This window comes from Neovison vison, chromosome 7 (genome assembly GCF_020171115.1).
Source record: "Neovison vison isolate M4711 chromosome 7, ASM_NN_V1, whole genome shotgun sequence".
Lineage (NCBI taxonomy): Eukaryota > Metazoa > Chordata > Mammalia > Carnivora > Mustelidae > Neogale > Neogale vison.
The window spans coordinates 112031725-112054317 of record NC_058097.1 but is presented as its reverse complement, the minus strand read 5'-3'; the positions used below and the strand labels follow the sequence as shown (position 1 = coordinate 112054317).

Sequence of the window (22593 nt, the reverse complement as noted above, 5' to 3'; positions counted from 1 at the left end):
CACGGATCTGCTTTCTGTCTCTATTGGTTCACTTCTCATTTCCTAGAAGTTGCCATAAATGGAATCATACGGTGTGCACTTTCTTTTGTCTGGCTTCTTTCACTTGGATAATTATTTTGAGGTTCATCTGTGACGTAGCCCGTGTTCAGGGTTCATTCATTTCTAGCGCCAAGTAGTGGCTCATTATGTAAATATACCACAGTTTGTTTACCTGCTTGCCTGTAGCTAGATTGCTGGGCTGTTTTCCATAGGGTAGTTTTTAATAATTGTTTATTACGTTGTATCAGTTGTAGGGTAACATTAAAGAGAACCTGGTATGTTCCCATATTTGCTTTTCATGATAATCTAATTCAGAGAGACAAAGTTCAGGTTAGTTTATTAAATACCAGTCCTTAGTTGGCATTTGGGGTGTACTCTCTGACATGCCACCCAGATTCTCCCCTGGTTCCCCAAGGGCTGGAAAGTTGGGACATGCCAGCTGGGTCCTTCTGTGGGAGTTGCTGTCAGTGGAAGAGACCTGTCTCACCTGACATCTTCCCTCTTCCATCTCAACATCTAATCTGGGGCACCTGACCCAGGACCGCACATGAAATAAATTAGCAAATGAATGAGCGAATGAAAGAACATTGGAGATGTTCTTTTTGCTCTGAAGCCTAAAAGGATGCTTGACTTCGAATTCTTCCAGAGCCTTAAAGAAGACCTCACTTTAGATTGTCCTGTGGGCAATGACGAGTGTATCTTTTTCACCCACGGGTGTGATAGTCACTTGGTCACAGACCTTGACAAACGTCACGATCGTCCACTGGACTGAGGTTTAAAATGGCCCGTGGGTGCAGAGCCTCAAGGCAGGCTTATGACTGTGAATGACACACAGTTGTGGTTTGCACAGTTCTTCCTGTCCCCTCCCTGCCCCCCTTCAGCCTGCGGCCCCGAGGGGGCTTAGCAGAGGAAGGCGGCTGCTGTGGCTGCTTTGCTGCATGGAAGGAAAAGATGAGGTTGGAGTGCAGTGGTCAGGGAGTGACCTCCTACCTGTTTGCGAATGGAAGGTGTCTACTGACCACCTTGCATGTGGGAGGCCTCGCCGCTGACGGCCTGTCGTCATTTTGATCTTGAATGACTCCTCCTACTATGTTCCAGTACTAATAGGAAATAACATTTCATGGGGGGCGTACAGATTTTAGAGAAGTAGACATCCTCTCTCTCCCACCATCACGTTGGTCAATCCAGGCTTTTTGAGGGAAAAAGAAAAACCGAAGAAGGAGACATTTATGAAGTAGGTGAAAGATGGATGGTTTTAAGGGTCAGAAATGACAGGGGATTTCCCCATGGGTAGAAGCCACTGGGGTTTTTGTTGCAATTACAAGAGGGGCCTAAACTTTCTTCTTGACATTTTCTGGCCGGTGCAAATCATCGTGGTCTTTCCCAAGGCTAAGGCATGAAGTGGTCTTGCCTACATTTCCCAGCAGATGCCTTGGGTGGCTAGTTTGCAGCTGGTGCTGGGGAGTCTTTGAGCTCTGTTGTAGATACACAATGTGGCTCCAGAGTTTCTAAACCAGAGGGCAACAGCAGTCATTATTGAGAAAAGGCTTTTTCAGCAGCAGCAAAGCCTAGTGGGTTGAGTACGGGATGAGGGTAGGAGGCAGACAGATCTGGACTTGTCACCTGGGCCCTGCCACTGGTGGCCTTGTAGCCCTCAATAACGCCCAAACCTCTTGGTGTCAGTTTCCCCATCTGTAGAATGGGGAGAATAATTACAGCGTGGGAGGTATGAGCAGGAGGTATGAATTCAACAAAATATCCCAAGCGCCCAGCACAGTGACACACAGAAGATCCTCCATCAGTCTGGAGCTCTTATCTCATGCCCCCAGGAACCCTGGTAGGTTAGATCGACCTGCAAAAGGAGAAAGTCTGCTAAGCTTTTGTTCTAAAGACTGCTGCCTAGAATCGAATCGAATGGATCCCACTGAAAAATGAACCCAAGTAGGAGTTGATGACTGTGGTTTGGGGGAAACGCACCCAGACAGGCAGGTGCCGGCTTCACGTCTCCCTTCTTTTCCGAGGACAAATGACTTTCCAAGCAGTCTTTATCTGCAAATGAGGGGGTGAAATGAAACCAGTGGTTTCTAAACTGCATTCTGAAGAAACCAAGTATCCCCCTTGCCCCGGGTGCCTCAGGGCTGGGCAATATTTGCCTTAAGATTTCTTTACAAAAATATCTTAAACGATTACTCCTGGCTTTGGAACAAGGCTGACACAGTGCAGATCTGTGCCCTAGCATGTACTAGCCATGTGACTTTGGGCAAGTTACTGGATTTTTGTAAGATTCTGCTTCCTCTTCTGTAAACTTGGAATAATAAGAGTATCTAGGGGCTCCTGGGTGGCTCAGTGGGGTAAGCCTCTGCCTTTGGCTCAGGTCATGATCCCAGGGTCCTGGGATCGAGCCCTGCATCGGGCTCTTTGCTCAGCAGCGAGTCTGTTTCCCCCCTCTCTCTTTGCCTGCCTCTCTGCCTACTTGTGATCTCCATCTGTCAAATAAATAAATAAAATCTTTAAAAAAATTAAGAGTATCTATTGAATAGGGTAGTCAAGAAGATTAGAGAAGTTTCTACCTGTTAAGTAGTTAGAACAGTGTCTGATACACATTAGCACTTGGGAGATGTTGGCTATCACTTTGCCAGCCTCTGAACCCACCAGTTTTTTGCCAGGTAAACTTGTGTCTGTGCTGGATTCTTCGGGTTTAGAATAAAACCCAAATGCCTCACCACAGTCTCAGTGGAGGTTGGTGAACTTTTTCTGTCAAGCACCAAGTAGTAAATATTTTAGGCTTTGTGGGTCATACAGAGTCCGCTGCAGCGCCTGCCCTAGCAGGCTGGAAGCAGCCTTGGGCAAAATGTAAATGAATGAGCATGGATTTGTGCCAATAAAACTTTATTGATAGGCCAGCCTGGAATTTGGATTCTATATAATTAGCATTTGCCGTGAAATAGCATTCCTCTTTTGGTGTTCTTTAACCATTTGAAATTGTAAAGACATTCTTAGCTTGTGGGCTGTATAAACACAGGCCGTGGGCTGGATTCTGCTTGTGGGCCTGTAGCTAGCCAAGCCCTGGTATACAGGGCCCTGTGTCTAGGTCTGCCTACCTCTCTAACCTTGTCTCTCCCCACTTTTTTTTTTTTTTTAAGATTTTATTTATTTGACAGAGATCACAAGTAGGCAGAGAGGCAGGCAGAGAAAGAGGGGGAAGCAGGCTCCCTGCTGAGCAGAGAGCCCAATGTGGGACTCGATCCCAGGACCCTGGGATCATGACTGGAGCCAGAGGCAGAGGCTTTAACCCACTGAGCCACCCAGACGCCCCTCTCCCCACTTTCTGCTGTGCTTCCTAAGCTTTAGCTCCCTGACCCCTGATGTGCTAACCCAGTGAACTCCTTTTCATTGGGGGGCATCTGCATTCCTTCGGTCTTCCTTGAAACCCCATTTAGCTCTGCACCCGGCTTCCTGGCCAGCTGCTCGGGGACACCGCTCTTGGCCTTATGTCAAGTACGCCCTACCCCACATCCGTCCCAGAGTTACTATTGGATAACCCAGTTTTCTTCCTAGACGACATTGATCAGCCTCTGTAATTACCTTGTTTGTGAATTCCGTGTCTCTGTCTCTACTCCATAAGGGCGGGACCTTGCTTTCTTTGCCACTGTAGCATCAGCTTGCCGCCCTGCAGAGAACATTGTGTTCAGTCAATACCATAGAATGGAGGATGAATCCACGCCCTCCGTGTCTTTGTTTCTTTCATATAGTGCGTTCATAATACCTGCTTTGTGAAATTACAAGAAACGAAAATGGGCATTTAAGAGGAAGGTGGTAAATCTTTAAGGCAGCCTCATAGGCAGACACCAGAATGCAACCAACACATCCTCTTACTGAGGAAGATAACTTCTGGGGATAATAGTAAGTGATACCAGAATGAATGAGGCTGCTTTTGTTCCTTGTCTCTGATATTTTCCACAGATAAGGAAATGGCGATATGTGTTCATTTCTCTTTGGCCTTAGGAAAAGCAATTATTTATTTACTAGCAGACAGTATCTTACTAGGATGCCCTATTAGGCATTTTATTTATTTGTTTGTTTGTTTATTTGTTTTAAGAGAAGGAGCCAGAGAGAGTGGGCGGGGCGCACAGAAAGAGAGGAAGAGAAAATCTTTTTCTCTCTCTCTTTTTTTTTTTTTGAGAAAATCCTTTTCTAAAAATACTTTATTTATTCACTTTAGGGACAGAGCAATCACGAGCAGGGGAAGGTGTGGAGGGTGAGGGACAAACAGACTCACGCTGAGCGCAGAGCCTGACACCGAGCTTGAGGCCAGGACCCTGAAACCAGGATCTGAGCCGAAACCACAAGTCAGACGCTTGACCCGCTGAGCCATCCAGGTGCCCTTATCAGGCATTTTATAGTCATTATCCCATATCCCACAATCGTGCTGTAAAAACCCATCTGCCCATTTTACGGGTGAGAACGGTTTAAGCGGTCCAGTAAGTGGCTGAGCCAGGATAAGAACCCAAGCTCTGTCTGATGCCAGAATAAGGGCAGCTTCCCTGGTACAGCACGAGATTCTTCTCCGGCGATACACAGACCTTCCGGATTGCGCCACCAGCACAGTGTCATCCAGGAGCTCTCCAGACCTGCTGCTCTCCACGGTCAGAAGCAAGCCATCTGGGTTTCATGTGTTTTTCTGCAAAACGAAGTATTCTGTTTCTTCAGAAGGAAGAGTGCTTTTTGGTCCTCGACTTACTTTAAAAAAAAATTTTTTTTTTTCTGGTTTTGGCTTAAACAAATCCAGAGCACGTGGATTCATTTTCCCTGGATGTGCAGGCAGCCTTTACATACATCGCAAGAGGGCAAAATGAGTTTGGGGATCTGTCAGGCAGAGAACCACCGAGAACCAGCCACGAGGCTAAACATAGCTTGGTCCTTTGTCAGATAGGAGCATTCACTGCTACTTTTCCTCAGGAAGTAAACCAGGCCCAGACTGTGGCTGGCTCTGTCCAGGAAAACCTGCGTTTGTGTCCTGAGAATAAATCTGCATACACGGTTTATTCTAACTTCTGTTAGCTTCACATAGTCTTACTTCAAAAATGGGGTTGGGGTGCCCGGGTGGCTCAGTCTGTTGAGGATCTGATTCTTGATTTCAGCTCAGGTCCTGAAATCAGGGTGGAGAGATCGAGCCCTTTCTTGGGGCTCTGCGCTCAGCGCTCAGTGTCTGCTTGAGATTCTCTCTCTGCCCCTCCTCCTGCTCACGCTCTCTTTCTCAAAAAAAGAAGGGGGGTGGCCTATTATGACTTTTGGTAGTGTGGAACCTAGCTTGCGCTGGATTTCCCTTTTCTTACCTGAATTCTTAATCTATGGATGGTCCCTCCCATGCCTACCTCCTCAAGGCAAGCAAGGGATGAGGGGTGAGGGCTCGCACATGCACATGCGCAATGAGAGCATTTCGGAGCATGGTTTCTCACTCCTGGGCTAGTGTCACCTCTCCAGCCTGGGTGACCCAGAGGGAAGCCTCGCCAAAGGGGAATCAGAGACCCCCACAGTGCTCCCAGAGCACCTTTCCATTTCCATCAGCCGCAAAACCCCCTCTGGGCCCCTGAGCGAAGAATCCCACTCTTAATGGACGAAACAATAATGACCACAGTAACATCTGAAAACATGATAGGAATAGAGACCACTCAGAATTTAATATGAGATTGCTCTGGATTGACTGAGGACACAGTTCCTCTTTATTAAATCATCTGTGAACCACTTAAACAGAGATGCTCCTGGAATGGAATGATCTAGTTACAATGGTGCTGGGGCTGTATCCAGAGGAAGAGCACACAGCTGGGAAAGCGTAGATGCCACAGGTAGTTTACAAGGGATTTGGTGATACAATTTTGTCCCTTCTTATAATGACAAACCTTTTTCTTCAAATAAATACACCTGAATCACATAGAAGAATAAAAAAATATACAATAGCCTTATAAATGAGAAAGAAACCAATATGCCTCTAAAAACAGGTTGTGAATGATCTATGCATAACCGAAATGCTTTGGGATGGCATTCCCATCCGAGAAAGAACCAGCACACATTTCCCATAATACATGTGTATCCTGCACATAGTCCAAGAATAGTTCAACAGCTGCAAAATCCTGATTTTTGTGTGGGTAATGGCAGCTAAGTGGTACTGTGTAAGACATCTGTAAGAGCTGATTGTCTATTAAGTTTGACTACTCCTCACTATAATTTTAAACTTACATACGCTGAACGTAATATTATACGTCTTTAAAGATCAAGTTATTTCCTCCGTCTTTAGCGGCATTTTCTTTCCCCCTTCCCTCGAATTTTCATTATAGCTCGTTACTTTCCCAGGAAAAATTCATTATGTTGAAGTGTTAAAGAGAAGCAAATCCAATTTGAATCCTATGTTTAAACATGAAAAGCATCTGCCATCACTGAACAAAATCTCCTCCGTCACCTCTGTAAAGTGAGTATTAACCTAAGTAGATGTTAAAAATGCTCTTTTCCCCTACCCTCCAAGGCCAGTCTCATCCCTGCTGGCAAGGCAGCCGGACTAGACTCCTGCCTCTTAGTTCTCATACGTGTGTAGGACTACAATTTAAATGCAAATAACCTTGCGCCTCATTATCTGAGTTCCCGCAGACACAGTACAGTTGTGACTTTGCCTGTGAAAATTAAGGGAGGGAAGTTCATCTGTATTCGAACACACGCATTACTCAGAGTAGATTCAAAAGAGCAATTCATCACCGCTTTCAAATTAAACCCGGGAGTTGCAGAGTGCCTAGGTTACGGAGGAATGCCTCCCTTTTTGCTACAGAGGGACGCTTTTCTGCAAAGACAATGAGACAGAACTTCTCCTACTGCAGCTTTTCAATTAGTTCCCAGTGACACTAGGTAATTGAAATAGAAGACTTCCTTCAATAGGAACACAGCTAGTTGAGTGGAAAAGATACATTTATGGTAATGCTAAGCGCTGTTGGAGGACAATGTAGATGCATCCAAATACCACTGACAGGAGAATGACCACATCAGCCTAAAATGCTAGAAAATTATCCACAATGATTTACCAAACCGACATCACTCCAGGAGATACTTTTTTTTAAATTTTTTATTTTCTGTAAAATCATCTTTTAAATATAAGGTTATTTTAAAATAATTCTTTGGTTAAAGTATAATTCAAATAAAAAGTAGAAACTCCTCCAAGCCATTCACTACAGGGTGAAAAATACCCCCCTCTTTCAGCCATCAGATGGCCATTTAATCAGCCATTCAGATTCTATGAATCTAAATGTAATGGAAAACACTGTATTCTAACTCCACACTGGGGTAAAGCAATAAGCTCCTGGCTACCGATGCAGTGATGGAGAAGAGGGCCTGGGAAAGTGAGACCCCCAGCTTGCGCATTAAAATGTGCCAATTATTCCCGTCCACAAGGAATAGCCGTGGCATGTTAAAATCACCGAAACTGAAGTCCTACCTATGAATAATACTAGGGCATTAGCGGATTGATGGGACACTCTTGTACCAGCAGCAAACTGTTTCAGAGTTTCAATCCCAGAACAAAGCCTTTAGTTAATTTCATCTCCATTTCAGGCAACTTTCTACAATAAAACAAAAAATTCCCATCCGCAAGTAACATTTGGTTCTTCTCTTGATGTCCGTCTGTCCTTCCCTCCTTCATCCTTCCTTCCTTCCCTGTCTTCCCCACCCCCAATGTTAGTTCTAAATAAGCGCCAGCCTCAGATCAAAAAGAACCAAGCTGAAGTTCAGGGTGTGATGTCAACCTAGAATTTTTGGATGAAAATGAAATCATGTAATACACTCCTGCATTCTTTTTATTACACACAGATTCAACATGATTTTCAAAGAATATCTCCGTTGAAGTCTTAGTTTTTAAAATACCAATATGTGAAAAGAGAATTGAATGTGAATTCAGATCATTCAGACCATTTTGATCAACAATCCAGATAATGAAAGCAGAAGAATAAACTCCTGAATTCAGGGTTTTCCACCTCAATTACTCAGCACATGATTCCAGATCTCTGCCTCCTGCTCATGCAGAGGACAGCCTAAGACTCTGTCCATATTGTGCTAAGGACAATGGACTGGTACCCAGCTGAACTGGCATCTCAGGTCATCACAGGACCAAGACAGCCAAGAGGGGGAGAGGATAACCTATCCTGAGCCCTATTCTGCCCAGGTACAGACACTGCCCAGAACACACAGCTACAATCTTCAAGGAAGTCAGATGAGAGGTGCTCAAGCATTATTCTGACCGTTGCACGTCCAAGAAAATTTGTGGAGAATCTAATGAACATTACGGATCTGATTAAACAGTAGATTCATTTCATTACAGATGAAAGAATGAGTAGCAGTGACATCCTATCAGCCGTAATGTGATTTTTCTCCTAGAAATCTCTTACTGGGAATATTTCCCCTATTTTTAAGGTTCAAACATTTTCTATTACTCAATGGTATCAGCACGGAGTATTTTTATACCCAGTAGCTGGATCAGTGTTGGTGCAATGCTAGAAAAAATCAAGTTTGTTTCTTAAAATCTAAAATTCATGACATATTTGTCTAAGTGGCCTAAAAAAAAAACCCAACTGTAATCCTCCTGCTGATTAAGACACATAGCCAGCGTCCTTTCACTTTCCTCCTTTTTTTAGGAATCCTCACTTTCCAGTTTCAAATAGGAGCACAGATCTGTTTTTGGGTTTCATATGTACCATTTGCTACAACATACACTGTTTTGTTCTACACTGTTTCTCTACATGTCTCGGATCTCATCTGCACACATTGTCTACACAGTGAACTACGCCGCACCAGACCATTGTGTGCGGCCAACAGTCAGCTAGTCACACAATTAAATACACATCAATAACTGATGTCTTAGTTTGATTGTCATTTATTTTTCTTTTAAATAAACTCCCTCTGAATTCAGGAAGCAGGTGTGATGAGAAGCCACAGGACGTGGCTCGCCCACCTTTTCTTAAGTAACCCTACCTCGATATGTTAAGTTCTAGAAAAACAAATAGAAAATGACAGCACGCACAGCAATCATGACTGTCATCCTTTAAATTAGTTCCCTGACTTCTTTGAGCGTCTCTGGTGTCACTGATGCATGGGTGGATGTTCTGCCCTTGGTGACAAGTACTCTGTGTACATGACCTAACCCTGGGTACGGTCTGTAAAGACGTCTGTATTGCACAGGAATGAGCTTCTTGCTGACTCAAGTAACGGACCGAACACACACGCTTTCAAAATGCCAACATCCTTTACCAGTCACCACAGTCTAGACTCTAGGGGCAAAGACGAGCAGATCATGGTGATTTGGAAATGCTGGGACGTGGATAATGCTAGGTCGCTTTATATTTTGGAAGTTCTTTGCTCCCACAATTGAATACGTCACACGTCTGTCTTCCTCCTGTGTGTCCAAAAGTGCTTGGTCTCCCCATTTCACAGAGAGAAGCGAGGGGGAAGGGCCATAGTGAAAAGCCGTAGCCAGTTGTTCTAGAGAAAACGCGGCGGGAGTAGGTACCAGGGTGGACGGAGTCATCCAGCAGGCGCCTTGAGCCAGCAGCACGGGTGTGGGGGTCCTAGGGAGGGGAGAATTTGATGTGCAATAAGAACAACTCTCTGCAGGGCCATTTTTCTAATAACCTTAAAAAGAATCTCTCAGCTTGGCTTTGCCTAACTGGACATGGAGTCCGAAAGAGAATCCCATCCCCAAACTGGCAGCTCGGTGTCTCTCCAGCTGGATTCTGGACACACGCTGCCCTCTCGCATTCTACCTTGGAGCAGGCTGACTGCTCCCTTCAGGAGCTCTCCGGCTCCTCAGCCACGCACAGCAGGAAGGAAGAACACATCTGCGGCTGTAGCAGGTGCCTTGATTTATGAAGACAGTTCTCGAAAGCTTTGTTAGCTAGGTAAGCATCCAGAGAGAATGAATTCCATCCCTGCATCAGGTCTTTTTCTCATCCCCACAGTCCCATCAGCAGAGCTTTAAAGCATGAAAGGAAATCTGCTCAAAGACGCTGAGCTGTCCACTTAGGAGGTGGTACGGACTTGGCCACTGTCACTCAACACACGGAAAGACGCTTCCCCCGACGGTCTTCTAGAGCCTCCTCTTCTCGTTCACTGCCGTGATTTATTCTTGCAGCAAGGTCTCTCTCCAGTTGAAGCCCCCAGTTGGTCCATGGGTGAGAGGGAGGATAGGGGGGTCTGTCAGCTGCCATATCCCAGTTTCTCCCAGTTCTTCGCAGGAACAAAACCCCAAGTATGGGATCTGAAGTCAGAGTAGTCAAGGAAGGGGAAACAGAGAACAGACGTTTAATGCTTTTGCTTTGACCTACACATAAAGATCTTCAGGTGGCCCTTGGGAATAAGAAACAGTCCCAGGAATTGACAGGGGCTTTGTAGACCGGCCTCTCTTCCAAAAATCAATAAAGGAAAACAAAACAGATGAAATTGACAAATTAGAGGGAAAGGCATTTACACGGCAAAGGGATTCATCAGAAAAGATTCATTAAACGGTGAGCTCCCCTAGTGTAATTAAGTAATTGTTTATAGATTGCTGCTTAATAGTGTGGGAGGAAAGAGGACAATCATACAGAAAGCTGAGGTGCCCAGAGTTAATTCGTAATTGTGAATCAAGCTGAAAATGCAGCTCAGACATTTCAGAAATTATATTTGGACAATGGGAGAGATTACGCTATTTTAAAACATTTTTCACCCAGTTTCGTCTTTTCTTTTTTTTCCCCCCCTTCTTGGCATGGGTACCTGTAATAGTTGAAGCCGAAGCTCGCCTTTCCTAATGTCAGGAGCCATGGCGTCCCTAAATGTATTTCTGTGCACAGGCTCAGAGCTGCGGTTATACACAAGACAAAAATCTCTGCCTTCAAGCAGCTTACAGAGTAATGGGGGTGGACACAGATGCATAAATGAACTTTTAAAAAAATGAGAAAAGCATTGCAATCGAGTTTGAATCAGGTTCTCTGGGGGCAGATACAGGAAGCCTGGAGGGAAGTGTGTGGGAGGGCCGCTGATGGGAAAGCCTCTTCCACAGGCTTGAGAAGGAAGAATCCAGATGTGCGGGTCCCTCTCATGGGTTTTTGTCTCGTGGCCTTGTTCCTGGTTTGCCTTGCAGCCTCATTGTTTTAAATCACTGCTTCCTTTGGCTTACCACCCAGGCCCTCTCGTCTAGCTGAGCTGTCAGATGCTGTCTGGGTCCACTCACCCCTCTTCATCCAGTCCATGGTTCCTCAGGGAAATCCAGACAGTCTGCCCTGAATTCTTAGCTACTTCCCAAATTTGTGCTCCTAGAAACTAAAACTCGCTCAGACACGTCCTTTTCTCTTACACAAGGCCCTACACGGAGCACCACTCAGTACAGCTTGGTTGAGTGAATTGATGCACGCATCTTCCCAGCTCAGAAACAACAGCTGCAAACAGCTTAGCTGTCGGCCGGGCAGGGAACGTTCTACACTGCCTGGCCCCACAGCCTCCGCGATAGAAAAATGAATTACCTTTCGGACCATTTGTACGAAGTCCTTGGAGTTCTGGGGGGACAGGCCCTGCAGCTGGCAGGTACATGCTTCCAGGGAAGACGCGTGAGCCACAATCAGGATGTTATTTCCTGGGGAAGAAAAGCAAGGACTGGGGAGACCATTTCTTTCTTCCTTCCCTCCTTCCTTTTAAAGATTTATTTATTTATCTGAGAGAGATAATCTTCAAGCAGACCCCTCACTGAGGGTGGAGCCCAGCGTGAGATGCTTAACCGACTGAGCCACCCAGGCACCCCTGGGAAGACCATTTCTATAAAGACCTATGTAAACTTTATAAATATGAGAGGTCAAATGTTCCAGGGAGGGATAGACATCCTAAAAAAAATGAGACAATTTGGCCAAACAGTATTTTGAAAAGCTTTGTATTTCTAAGGCAGCCTAATATCGTTTAAAAAAAAATAACCTTTTAATCTGAAAATAATTACAGATGCATAGGAAGCTATAATTACGTATATATACAGTATGTAAATATAGACAATGTGCAAAATTACATCTCATATATTTATGACATTGCATAATATGGGTACACACAAACATGGATACGCATATTATGTGTGTATGTAGCATACAGTGTAGTATATAGTACATATACTATACTATATTATACTGCATTATAGTATATATACTAGAGGCACAGCTGGGAGGTCGCACCTACCAGGCATCTGACCTCCCCTAGTGGGAACATCTTGCCTACCTATGGTACTCTAGCAAAATCAGGAAATGGGGGCTGGCGTAATGCAGTTTCCTTTCTCTATCACGTGTGAAACTCTTTGTAAACACCACAATCAAGATGCAAAACGATTCTGTGTCTACAGGGCTCTCTGCTACTTCTTATAATACAGTTCAATGCTGCCACCTTAGAACTGGGAGCGCTTGATACTTTCTGGCTGATAGACTATGCTGGCGAGTATCTTTACAGTGGGGAGCACAGGAGTAGTAAATGAAATGAGTGGTTTATCACTGTTAATTGTTAGAATACTGCTGACTGGGGCTCTCCACGGGTAACATTTCGGTGTGTGTAATTCCAGTTTTTGCTCTATGAAGATAACTTAAAAAGCAGTGGAATTGTGCATATACTTTCGGCATCTCTTTTTTCCCTAAATGTGGATGGTGACTACTCTTATGTATCATTAAATATTTGAGTTCAGTGTTTATCAAATACAGTGACAGACTGGAGTCTTCCAGAACATCGCTCTCAGTCAGTGGTAGCAGTGACTGTGTTGGTGAAGGTGTGGGTGTCCGTGCTCCTGGGTCAAATCCTGGGCAACAACAGTGATAGGTTAAGAAATGTCTGAAAATTTTAACAGGGAACTTCCTTCACAGAGTGTAAGATAAACCGCTATGCTATAATCCAGAATTCTAAATGATTTCATATAGCAACTAAGTCTGGTATATTCCCATGGCGTATCTACCATTTACTAGAGAGATTATTACAAATTTAACATGAAAGTATAAGAAAGCAAAGTCTGTCTTTCTTCCTTACTAAGCAAGTTGCAACAGCTTGAATAGCTTACAGACTGCAAGGGATGAATGGCCATATAATTAATTAGAGAGTCCAAAATGATAGCACCTACCTTTACTTTTACACTCACTTATTATTTCTTTTGTCACTTGGAAACTTCTACTAATGTAAGTGTCATAGGATTCTGAAACCACTAATTTGCTGACTGGAATGTGAGGTCTGTAAGAGAAGAAAGGAACAAAGGCGATGAAAACATTTTGATCCCAAGACAAAGCAACTGCTAGGATTCTAAACTTTTATTTCAAGACCTTTCTAGAGTTCCCATAGTTCTGTTTACCCATTTTCCTAGAAAGGAGAGAGGTAGAGAGAAGAGTAGTTTCACTCTATGGATGTGGGGTCGAAATGTACAGAACGTGCAGAAATCAAGGCCGTGCATGCAAGGTGTCTCAGTGACCGGTGGAAAAGGGGAATGTACAGGTGCCACTTGTGGATTAACTCGTCAGCAGTTTGACTAATTTTCTGACCATCAGCGCTGGGTCATGCAGCTAACAGGAAGCAAAGTAGAGTTAGACCTCTTTATAGATCACCAGAGATTTCCCAAGCCCCTCTTTTCTAGCCTTATACACCGTAAGCTGTTAAGAATAGGTTTTGTTTATTTTTGAAGTTTTTCCCCAGTTTTATTGGGACAGAATTGCTGCTTCACGTTGTAGAAGTTCAAGGTATGAAAGTGTTGATCGGGTCTACCTATTCTTAGAAAATGATTTCCACCACAGTGTTAAGCTAACATCTCCATCAGGTCACCTAATCACCGTTTCCTCTTTTGTGGTGAGAACATTTAAGATTGACCCTCCTCTCGGCAACTTTCAAGTATACAATACCGTATTATCGACTAATTACCATACTGTACAGGAGATCTCCAGAACTTCTAACTAGAAGTTTGTATCCTTTGACCAACGTCTCCCCATTTTCCCCAGCCCCCAGTCCCTGGAAATCCCCCTTCTGCTGTCTGTTTCTCAGAGTTTGGCTTTTTAGATTCCACATACGAGTGAGACCATGTGCGGGTATCTCTTGAGCTCCTGTATTCATTTCCTTTGAATACATACCCAGAAGGGAGATTGCTGGATCATATGGTAGCTCTATTTTTAATTTTTAAAGGAATCTCCATATTGTTTTCCATAGTGGCTGCACCAGTTTACATTCTCACCAACACAGCTCTTGTCTTTTTGAGGACAGCCATTCTAACAGACGTAAGGTGGTATCTCAATTGTGGCCCCCCCCCCCGATATGTGGAATTTTATTTTTTAGTTCAAAATAGTTTATTTTTTTAAACTTTATTTTTTCAGTGTTCCAGGACTGTTTATACACCACATCCAGTGCTCCAGTGCAGGCACACCCAACACCCCCTCCCCCGCCCCTCCAAAACCCTCAGTTTGTTTCTCAGAGTTCACAGTCTATCATGGTTCATCCCTCCCCTCTGATTTCCCCCAACTCACTTCTCAGTTGTGGGTTTAAATTGCATTTCCCTGATGACTAGTGATGCTGACATCTTTTCCTGAACTTGTTAGTCATTTGTATGTCATCTTTGGAAAAATATCTGTTGAATTCTCCTGCCTTTGTTTTGTTTTTTAAAGATTTTTTAAAAATTTATTTGACAGAGATCACAAGTAGGCAGAGAGGCAGGCAGAGAGAGAGGGGGAAGCAGGCTCCTCGCTGAGCAGAGAGCCCTATTAGGGCTCCATCCCAGGACCCTGAGATCATGACCTGAGCCAAAGGCAGAGGCTTAACTCACAGAGCCACCAAGGCGCCCCCCTTTAAATTAAAAAAAAAATTAAATTTTTTAAATTAAATTTTTTTTAACTCTCAAGTTGTAGGAGTTCTTCATATGTTTTAGATATTAACTCCTTATCAGATATATGATTTATAATATGCTGTCCTCTGGAGGAGGTTGTTTTTCATTTTTTGGATTGTTTCTTTTGCTTTGCAAGAACTTTTTAGTTTGATGGAGTTTCACTTTATATGGTTTCAGTTCTTATGTATAAGTCTTTAATTAATCTTGAGTTAATTTTGTCTTTGGTATATCTGCATGGTGTTATCCATTTTTCCTAATACAATTTATTGAAAAAACTATGGTACCTCAGTGAGTATTCTCAGCTCCCTTCTCAAATGTTAGCTGAACATATATTTGAGGATTTACTTCTTTAGGCTGTCAATTCTGCTCCATTGGTCTGTGTCTATTTCTATGCCAGTACCATACTATTTTGAATAGTATAGTACAGATTAGTATAGTTTGAAATCAGGAAGTGTGATGCTTCCAGCTTTGTTGTTTTTTGTTGGGTTTACTTTGGCTATTTAGGATCTTTTGTAGTACCATACAAATTTAGGATGGTCTTTTCTATTTCTGTGGAAAACATCATACATAGATTTTGATAGGGATTGCTTTTAATCTAGAGATGGCTTTGGGTAGTATGGACATTCTAATACTATTCGTCTGATCCATGAACATAGGATATCTTTCCATTTGTGTCTTCAGTTTGTTTCAGTGGTCTGGTATATTTCAGTATACAGATCCTTCACCTCTTTTCTTGATTTTATTCCTAAGTATTTTTTTGTTTGTTTGTTTTTGATGCTATTGTGAATGGGATTGTTTTATTTCTCCTTCAGGTGTGTTGTTATTACATAGAAAGACAAATTATTTCTGTATGTTGATTTTTGTATCCTGGAACTTTACTGAGTTTATTGATTAATTCTCATAGCCTTACAGTGGAGCCTTTAGGATTTTCCATATATAGAATCATATGCTCTACAAAGACATTTTTACTTCTTTCTTTCCAATCTGTATGCCTTCTATTGCTTTTTCTTGCCTGACTGCTTTCAATACTTTGTGAATGGGCCTTGTTCCTATCTTAGAGGAAAAGCTTTCAATCTTTCACCATGAGTTTGATGTTAGCTGTGGGCTTGTCATATATGGCCTTTATTATGTTTTGGTATATTTTTTCTATGCCCAATTTGTTGAGCATTTTTATTCTTATAGGGTGGGTATTCTGTCAAATGATTTTTCTTCATGAGTTGAGCGTATGATTTTTAACTTTCATTCTATAAATACAGTATGTCATATATTGATTTTTGTATGTTGAACCATCCTGGCATCCAAGGGATAAACCGCATTTGATCACAGTGTATGATTCCTTTAATGTGCTATTGAGTTTGGTTCACTAATATTTTGTTGAGAATTTTTGCATCTGTATTTATTAGGAATATTGGTCTACGGTTCTCTTTTCTTACAGAGTCCTTATCTCTTTCCTATAGAATACTTATCTGGCTTTGGTATCAGGGTAATGCTGGTCTTAAAAAATGAGTTTGGGGAGTTGTAAGGATAGATTTTAAATGCAGATATTTGGTCCATTGGATTTGTGAACTTATGAAATCATCAGTCTTTCCTTTTTCTTATTTTGAACATAGACCATACACCTGGAAATAGGAAAAGCTCAGGGAACACAAAGATGAAGGGAACCCAGCTTCTGCGCTTGGGGAGTTCTCAGTGTGTGGCTGAGGTGTGCAGGCTATTCGTGCAAATGGTAATTATGAACACTGTACAAAGGCATGTAAGAGGATGACCAATGCAGGGCTCTCCCAGTGACACTGCCTGTCTGAAGACATGTCTCAGCCACTGCTATCTGCTCCGGTCTCTCTGTACTACTTTGAGTTGCTGGTCTATAAGATGTGTATTTTGTCTTTGAGTACAGCTATATCATATTTTCTGTCTCATCTTTCATTGTTGGTGTTTGGATGGTGGATGGAGGTGGTTGTGAATCCTCAAAGGGAAGTCACATGGCATCTTAATCAGAACATGTGACTGCTGCTACCACTACCACAAAGATTTATTGAGTGGTTCCCATGTGTCAGGCTCTGTGCAAAGTGACTGACTTGCATGCTGTGAATATAGCTCTCCTAGCAACCCTTTTGCAAAATCCTGTTTGTGGTTGACAAAACTAAGGCTCAGAAAGGCTAGAGAGGACTTGCCTCTACTTATACCATTAGCAACTCTCCAGCCTGGATTTGAGTCTGGTCTGAGATCACTACCTGTAAACCCAGAGGCATTCTGCATGGTTTCGACAGTGTGCCACCCCCAAGGCAGCCCTTCTGTGCACTTGGGTTTACTGTCCAGAGAAGAAGAATGGCATTCTCAGTGCCATTCCCATCCATCTGAAGGAAACCCACACTCCTTGAAATCACATTCCCTCAGCAAGCATACTTCTCCTAGGAGACAGCCTTCTGAGTCTCACAGCACCCCGGGGGACAGAAGGAGATATGAATCACCACTTTTAGGGATGGAGCTCATTGTTCTGGAGCAAACCCTTTTTTCCATCCCCACCTCCTGTCTAGTTCCATTATCACTTCCATCACCTGGTCTCCCAGGAGCCCAGCAGTGGCAAAAGGCCACTTTGTATGGCTCAGGGAGTCATCTCCTTGGTGAGACCATGGTCATGTCTGAGATTTGCAGAAGGGAAGAGCAGGTAGATGCTGGGATCCGGTTTCTCCAGATCAGCTCTTGCCTTTGGCAGTTCTTGCCTTGAAGTGGAACCTACGAAAGGCTTCCGTGGTTGAACTAGTTCTGATGGGGGGAGGCCAGAGTCCAAGCTTCCTCACCACTGTCTGCAGCAGGCATGGCGCTTCTAGAGCTCAGAGTCAGGTAGGCCTCCAACCACCAGCTAGACCTGGATGCTCCGGTAGCAGCCCTGGAATAGGATTCATCCTGGTACAAGCTCTACTCCCAACCTTGCTTTGACCTAGGCTATACTGTGGGCTTCTGCCTTGAGCCCCACACCAAAGTATGATTCACTGCCCCTCTAACACTCCAGACTCATGCCCCATCCGCCCACCATTCCCCTAGCACCTCTAGTTAGAGCCCTGTTCTGAAGCCCAATCCAACTGGGGTGTGTGTCTGTGTGTATACCATATATAAAATATATATATATATATAAAATATATATAAAAATATATATATTTTGTCTTGATCCTTCTGGCCCAGCTCCCTAAGACTTGGGCTGCTTTCGACACCTCGCCGCCACGCTTGGTCTTGGGGCCTGTGGGTGATACCTGGGTATTAGTCACCAGGCTGGATTTTTCTTAACCTACTTCCATCCCTCCTCCTCCTTGTTCCAAGGTGAGAGACTCTCCAACTGGGGCTTAATACCCTATCAGTCCTCGCCCCTCTGCCCACCACATTTACTCAACCATTTGGGCATCACTACTGGCTTCCAAAGGTTGGCACACTTGGCATAAATGCACAGGGGCTTTAACTCCAGGGCATGTGCCTCTCACATGCTTTATTGTTGATGTTGACTTTCGCAATTAATTTATAGTATTAGAGGCTTAATCCTTTTCTCTCCCTGGTATACAAAGTGGTTGAACTGAATTTCGATTTTCTGTAGAACAAAAGAAAAGTCTGGAATAAGGACCAGGTCCTGGCCCCCAAGTTCCTGGTGTTCCTTCTTCTGCTTGTACTACTGTTGCTGTGTGTGTCTGCATGTGCGTGGAAAGGCTCAGACAGGATGGTTCTGGAGAACTTTGTAAATGAGCTTGGGAAGATGTGCAGGATGCAGTTAAGGGGGTAAACTATGGCCCAGATTGGCTGGGAGATGCTGAGGGAGAGTGAATCAAGAACGTCATTTCACCAATGTTAACAATAACTCACCCTCTTTCCAGCCCAGAGGGATGAGGGCTGTTGGCATGGGGACAATAGATTGCCATTTCCCCCAAAGGATGGAAAAACAGTTGCCATAGGGGAGATAGGGCAAAATGTGAAGTGTGATTGAGCTTTGAGCAACATGGGTTTGAACTGTGTGGGTCCATTTATATGTGGATTTTTTTTGATAAGTACTATAAATTTCAGTACTATAAATTTATTATTTTCTTTTGTCTAGCTTACTTTATTGTAAGAATACGGTATAGACTACATAAACGTACAGCATACGTCTCCATTGCCTATGTTATTGGTAAGAATTCTGGTCGACAGTAGGCTATTAGTTGTTGAGCTTTTGGGAAATCTAAAATTGTATGTGAATTTGACTGTGTGAGGGGTCAGCATCCCTCACCCCTGCGTTGTTCAAAAGTGAATTACTAGTAGGGGATCTGATTGATTGGTTTAATCTTATTTTTGAGGAATGCTAATTCCTTTAAGCAGGTAGCACACACTAATTAATTTATGGGGTCATCCGAAATTTTATTTACAGAAAATGGAAATGAATTTGGAAAAAAAGATATTTTCTCCTATCTTTGCTAGAAGCTCACATTGCTTCATTTGTGGTTTGGGCAGGTATTTGAAATGAAAGGTTGCAGGCTATCACAAGGAGGAAATTGCTGTTTGGTCACTTGCTTCAAATTCTGCCTTAAGAAATGGGAACTTAATTCTCCTCTATAACGGGCATGAATATCCCTTCTCAGGGACATTTTACAAACACCCAAATGGAGTTTTGAGAGTTAAGAATTCACCAGTAATAATACAGTTACACTAATGGCTTACATGAGGGCTATTCATTTGTGATGCGTCTACAAACGCTTCTTTCCTTTTTACTGCCATCACCATCTAGTCTCACGGAAAAAGCAAAGGACTAGGAATGCGGAGATGGTAAAGCAATTAGATTACATGGTGCTCGACACGCAGAAAAGGATCAATACAGGTTAGTTGTTGTTGCCGTCACTGTTCCGTGTGCTCACTAAATAGAATGACTTTCGTCTGGAAGAGAGGACAAGTGACTTGCCTGTGTTTTGGGGTGACAGCAAGAATAAATGAAGATCGAGAGAATTAAGAATGCTCTGGAAAAAAATGAAAAAGGGAAGTCCAAGGCAAGACTGTGTCCTTTCCCTCAACCCCCCAACCCCACTCCAGCAAGCTTCTGGAACTGCATCAGGCTTCGCTGGTGGACAATCCTGGAACGCAAAATGGTTTTATCCTTCACGGAAAGAGAAAGAACAAAGTCAGGAACGCCCAGTGTGTGAAGTATGAGGGACTGCTGGCTTTCTCGGTTGTGGTCTTTGAAATGATCACTTGACTCCCACCACTATGGACAACCGCCCATGGTCCTCCGTCTCCTGAGTCGGCCCGACCTGGTGTAGAAAAGTACTTGCACACTGACTCTGGGAGGCAGCAGCCCAGAGGATTACCTGTAGGTTGTATCCACGCTCAGGTTGGCGGCCGCTAGCTCTGACGGAGGTATCCACGCAGGTAAGGTGTTCCCAGGAACCCATTTCGTCCACTCAAATAAGCCAGGCTCTACACGGATCTTCAGGTGGTTTTCTTGTTGTAAACCTTAGATGTGAAAGGAAATGAAGGTAAAGGAACAGGCCAAACTGTTGTATAAATTCTGGTCAGTCTCTTTTCTGTTGGGGGCTGCATGGAAGGTGGCAGCACAGGGCTTTGGTCAAGGGTTTCTCATTTCCACGTGTGACAAACAGACGAGCTTCATCCTCTGGCCCCAGTGACAGGATGGATACTGGCTTTAGGGGGTCTCTGACTTAAGGAACACAAGTCATTACCCGTGTCATGTATTCACTTCTGTGACGACTAGACTGGCTTTTGCTAAGGGAAGTCCCAAGACGGCCTTACTGAGAAACTTCAGAAATTCTCTTAGCATCCTCTGCCCTACAACAGCTGAAACTGTCTTTGAATATCATGGAAACTATTCACTTTCTCGACCAGGAAATCCAATTTTGAGTATTTCCAAGTGCCAGTGCACAAGTCTTGCATTTTCTCGAAGGGTAACTACCCTCAGCGTAGGACTTGTCCCTGTTGAACTTTCTGTACAATGCTTTTAGCCGTGTTTTAATATATAAAGTATCTTATTTTATTATTTATTTTAAAAGATATTATTATTTATTTGACAGAGCATGAAAGAGAGAACACAAGCAGGGGCAGTGGGAAAGGGAAAACCAGGTTCCCACCGAGCAGGGAGCCTGATGTGGGAATTGATCCCAGGACCAAGATCACAATCTGAGCTGAAGGCAGATGCTTAACTGACTGAGCCACCCCAGTGCCCAAAGTATTTTAATATATAAATGCATTCTGTTTACTTAAGGAATGGAAGTCTCAAAGGAAGTGTCCATTCTTCTCTGGCTTGGATAATTCTGGCTCATTCGTTTGTTTGGTATAAGCGAATAGTTCCACTCTGTTTCTACTGGTTTTCCTTCCAGTGAAATGAGAGCGGAGATCCCTGTAACTCAAGCTTCCCCAGATTTTAAGGTGAAAGTTGAGTATCTTTATAGCAATGGTGCTTTTAAAGCCATCCAATTAACTACAGAAACAGGGATGATTAAGATTTGTAGATACTCAGGAGCACCGTTGCTATTATAAACAAGAAGCAAACAGAGCAGAGTGGGAGGAAATGATTTCACTGTTTCACTGTTAAAAAAAAAAATCACACACTGTAGGCTCCAAATTATTGCCAGACAACGATATTTCACAAGCCTACCATTCATCCAAGAGGGCTTTACATTTTCAAGCAAAAAATGATCTGTATACCTCCTTTCATCTCATTTAATGCCACCAGAGTATGATTTGGGGATGTTTGCAAAGATAGCTTCCAAAAGAATCACGGCTATAAATTCCACATTTGAAGCTTCCCATTGGCTAATGTCCCGCAAGTCTAGGATAGTCTAGCTGTAGGGCTATCTGGAGGCAGAAGGATGGATTCGTGGACCTTTATGGCGTCTAACCTTTCAAGATGTTGTATGCAGTCTGCACGCAGCGCAGGGATGGGGAGCAGTAGACGTGGTCGATGATAGTGTTGCTCTCCAGTAAGGCTTCTCCTGCAACAGAACACAAAGAACCACCAGTTTGCTGGATTCAGGCAGCCTCCGTTGGAGCTCCGCGTGGGAGCAGGCGGCAGGCAGACCCTGCAAACCCCCTTTGGGTGGGGGCTCACACACAGTTGGCATCGTTAGCTTGGTTTCCAAGACCCCCTTCCCCTCCCCGCCTTGTCTTTTGCTTCCCTTCTCTCTGGTGCTAACAAGCAGGAAAATATACATCTAGGAGAGACGCAGAAACACAAGAATGCTCTGATTTCATACTTGTGATACAAACGAGCTGGTCTGTACTGTGACAATTAGATCTTGATTGACTTTTATCCTGTGCTAAACAAGGTCTCAGCCTGTTGTATTCTTAGATAACAGAGGTAAATCCCTGTCCTTGGTACTTTAACACTTTCCTCGTGCAACACCCTTCTTTACTGGATAAAATCTAAACACCTTACTATGGAGGGGCACGGTCGTCTGTGAACTTGTCTTTATCCAGCTCACCAGCCTTACCGTGTGTGGCTCACAAGCAGTGTTCTAGAAAAACAGCTTGCTTTCTAAGTCCTTTCGATGCTATTTTTCATGTCTATGACTTTTTTGTTTTTAAAGATTTTATTTATTTGACGGAGAGATCACAAGTAGACAGAGACACAAGCAGAGGTGGGAGGCAGGCTCCCTGCTGAGCCGAGAGCCCGATGTGGGGCTCGATCCCAGGACCCTGAGATCATGACCTGA

At 43.7% G+C, this 22593-nt stretch overlaps 1 protein-coding gene across 1 annotated transcript in view; it reads right to left on the bottom strand.

The window, feature by feature from the left end:
* Positions 1–5739: 5739 nt before the first annotated feature.
* UBASH3B (ubiquitin associated and SH3 domain containing B) overlaps positions 5740–22593 on the bottom strand; it is a 136787-nt gene continuing 119933 nt past the window's right edge. Inside the window, exons 10-14 of the mRNA XM_044258073.1 lie at positions 21781–21873; positions 20233–20377; positions 13181–13287; positions 11568–11677; positions 5740–10327 (exon numbers count right to left, since the gene is read on the bottom strand). Of these exons, the coding sequence (XP_044114008.1) occupies positions 10190–10327; positions 11568–11677; positions 13181–13287; positions 20233–20377; positions 21781–21873 (593 nt within the window). The 3' untranslated portion in view covers positions 5740–10189. The remainder of the gene's footprint in view (positions 10328–11567; positions 11678–13180; positions 13288–20232; positions 20378–21780; positions 21874–22593) is intronic.